At 52.0% G+C, this 3,605-nt stretch overlaps 1 protein-coding gene across 1 annotated transcript in view; it reads right to left on the bottom strand.

Moving 5' to 3' along the window:
* Nucleotides 1-850: 850 nt before the first annotated feature.
* SSUH2 (ssu-2 homolog (C. elegans)) overlaps nucleotides 851-3,605 on the bottom strand; it is a gene marked incomplete at both ends in the record, with an annotated part of 7,752 nt that continues 4,997 nt past the window's right edge. Inside the window, 2 exons of the mRNA XM_009697117.1 lie at nucleotides 851-958; nucleotides 2,826-2,931. Of these exons, the coding sequence (XP_009695419.1) occupies nucleotides 851-958; nucleotides 2,826-2,931 (214 nt within the window). The remainder of the gene's footprint in view (nucleotides 959-2,825; nucleotides 2,932-3,605) is intronic.

The following is a 3,605-nucleotide window of genomic DNA, read 5'->3' as shown; positions in this document are numbered from 1 at the left end:
CCCCCCCAGCTTTCTCCAAGAGGTGCTGATTATTAAGCGGAAGAACTTCAGCCGACGACAAGCGAAGGGGATGAAAAATTCAACGGTGGGGAAAGCGCCGGCAGAAGGCAGCCCAGCTCGGCGCACACACCACGTGGCGCCGGGGATTTGGCAGGGCGGGAGGTTTTCAGCACCTGCTTTCCCATACAGCTCAGAGGATGCTTTGGCTGGTGCGCAGCAACCTAGTGAACAAACTGCCTTTGATGCTGAGAAGTGGAAATTACAGGCTGGAATTAAGTTGGAAGACAGAAATTTGCCAAAGAGCTAGTTTTGACAGACCACATGGAAAATCAAACCATCTCCCTTTAAGTTTATTTTGGTCTTTCAGTTTACTTGCATTTTTAATGTGAAACCTTCTCTTTCCTGTGGGTGAAAAGACAGTATGTTCTAGCTAAACTTTTGCATTTGCAATCAGATTTATAATAGCGGCAACAGAGATTGCAACACTCTAGTGAGAATCAGATGGAGTGGAATCCTAATGTTTATTCAAAATTAGCTTCTAAGATAAAAATAGTGGTAATAAATAACATTTGCCAGGGCTTTGAAAAGGTAAAAGGAACAATAATAACCACAGTCTCCTACATCTTTCAATAGACGTCTGGAAAATTATTTCCCTGGTATTTTGCTTGATAATTAAGATTTCTTTGATAATTAGAATTTTTTTTCGTTTGCTAAAGATCACCTCTAAATAAAATATGAGATGGGTTACTCTTCTCAACATCTCATTGTGTCTACCCAAGCTCACTAATGAACCGTCATTAGCTGACGTCCCCCGGCACAGGGGCGGCTCCGCTCCAGGCTCCCCCCTCACCTGCCGGAGGATGCGGGAGGACGTGGCAAACGCCGTGCTGTGCTCTGCGATGGCTCGCTGCGAGGCCAGGGAGATCTCGGGATCGGGGAAGTCGATGATGGGGTACACCTGCAAGAAATAAACCCAACCGCGCAAAAGAGAGACCCTATTTGTCTGGCACAAATATATTCATTTCACCCATTACCGGCATATAATGGGCATATAATGCAAAAACGCAGAATAAATGCTATGCTGAAAGTCCCAAAGGCACCTCCATCCTGCCCCAGCAACAGGCAGAAGAGTCCAAAACAGGGACCGTGCCCCCTCAGGCAGGGGGGGAGCAGGACAGCACAGGGAGAGGCTGCGGTCCCCAGGCTGGCAGGTTTGGTTAAAAACTGGCGCTGGGTGACTCCGTGCCCCAACAGGATTCACTGTCACCTTCCAGCAGCGCAGCACTGTTAAATTTGAAAGGGTTTTTTTAAAGCCTCTCTGTTTTCCCTCAGCATGTGGACGATTTACAGAAGAAATACGGGGCTTGTGGGCAAAGCAGAACTAGTCATGACTGCAGCTACTTCTTGCGTAGCCAGGAGGGATAGCCGTTTATGCGAGAGGCCCGCTGATTTTAACGCCCATAGGACTTCAGAGCTAAAGCATTTGTTGGAGAGTGACTCAGATGCTAAAGCATCATTCAAATCCCAAAGGGCGTCTGCAACACCAGATGCAAAGTCTTCACCACAGATGCATGGCACTGAGTAATAGCTCTCTGGGGAGAGCTGGTCCGTGCTTGGGTGGTGCCTAGCTTCCAGCCCTGGTACACGACTGAAGTTTCTACAGGTTACTGCAAAACAGCTAACAAATAGTAAAAAGGCACAGTTAAATCCTCACTCGTTTGCATGGGGGGAAAAAAAACAACCCAGCTGAGGCCTGAGCAGTACAGAACTGGCATTGGCTGTAGGAGAGCGCTGTGCTTCAGCCGTTTTCGGACTGTTTTGCCCCAGACTTTTGCAGTTACACGGAGGCAGATTCCCTCTGGCAGCCCTGTACCGCAGGAGCTGGAGGAGAAGAGATGTCCAGCCTTGGTGGACATCTTGTTTAAGGGCTCTGCACCCACAGGTCCCCACGGCAGCCCAGCAAGCATCCCCGACCAGCAGCAGCACCCCTGGATCCTGGGTCCAAAGCTGGCAGGATCAGCTCCTGCCTGCGGGATGATCTCCCGGCAGCTCTGCAGGCAGTGGGTTTGTTGGTTGATGGCAAAGCCACGTAGGTACTCCAGCAAGGGGCAAGAGCCGCCGTCCCATGCCCTCTCCCTGCAAAGCCTGAAGCCGATGGCTGTGCACGCAGCGAAAAATGTGCAAGAGGAAATATCAGGCGCCCCAGGGATGGATGTGCTGCTGGATGGCTCCTGCTATTGCTGGAGAGCTGCGGAGAATGGCTCTGGGGTGGGATTTCTGCTCGTCTGGCAATGGCCACCAAAAGTAACCTGGAGCGGCTGAGCGCTGACCGCTGCAGCACGGGTCGGTCGCCTTTTGTCAGGCAGAAAACCCAACACCTCTCGGTTTCTCAGAGGAAGCGAAGGATGCTCTGCACTACCTAGGGGCAATGGCCCGAAGGCACCGCGTTGCCTTGGTCCTGGTGTCGTCAGACCACACGGTCACCTGCGGGAACCCCGGCTCCTGCCAAAGCTTTGCTGTTCCAGCCTGAGCGCTCCCTGGCCCCCATGCCCTCGCAGGGAGGAGCAAAGGGGCCATCGCCCAGTGGTTGCAGATGGAAAAAGATCCAGTTTTGCTGGATTTCATAATCCCATTGCTCCCTAAGTTACTCCTGACTGTAGAAATGGGAAAAGCTGTGACCCGTGAACGGGAACTCGGCAGCTGTGCTGCAGGAGAGGGCACTGGTTGTCGCCGTGTGGCGCCACCCAACAAGAGCCACTTCCCCCCCCCCCTCTTCCCCAGCCACTCAGGGAGGGATCCCCTCCGGCCCCGAGATTCGCACTCACCACCACATTTTCACCTTTAAATATATTCTCTCCGCTGACTTTGCTGAGCAGCTCTCCTGGGAAGTTCAGATGATGCTCAGAAACAAATTCAAAGACTTTGTTCTTCCTGCAAGACAGAGGGAAAACAACTGAACGATCTGAGGCTGGTTGTAGGGCGCTGAGCTATCTCCAGGCTCTTTCTAAATGCCCAAGTCATGCTTGAATGCTCCCTGGTTTCCGAGGACAATAATCATGCCTGCCTAACCTTTGTGCACTCCCGCATTAGTTTCTTAATAACCTTGTCTATGCAACAACCATGGATGACTCTTGCATAACTAATCCTGAAATCAGACCTTCATGGTGATCACCTTGCCTTGTGGCTTTCAAAGCCTCCTACACCAATTAACTCCTTGCTGAAGGAGAGCTCTTATACTCCCTTCCCAAAGCCACAGCTCCTGTTACATCTTGCTCTGTTACCGGTAGGCCATGGGCATGGTTGGTGGCTGATGGTGGCCTCCAAAGGAGCTGAAGGTCTCATCCGGCAGAGCTGTGCTTGCCTGGGGTGGTGCAGCCATGGGGCCCCCCGCACCCCCCAGCAGCCCCCGCAGCGTGATGGGCATGGCCAGGAATCACAGAATCGTTTAGGTTGGAAAAGACCTTTAAAAGCATCGAGTCCAACCGTTAACCTAGCATGGCCACAGCCCACCACTAAACCGTGTCCCTAAGCACCACATCTATAATGCTTTTAAATCCCTCCAGGGATGGTGACCCCACCACTTCCCTGGGCAGCCCCTTCCAGGG

Source organism: Cariama cristata, unplaced genomic scaffold, assembly GCF_000690535.1.
Source record: "Cariama cristata isolate BGI_N322 unplaced genomic scaffold, ASM69053v1 scaffold34753, whole genome shotgun sequence".
Taxonomy (NCBI): Eukaryota; Metazoa; Chordata; class Aves; order Cariamiformes; family Cariamidae; genus Cariama; species Cariama cristata.
Note: the sequence above shows the minus strand (reverse complement) of the source record. Positions and strands in the feature narration are given on the sequence as shown.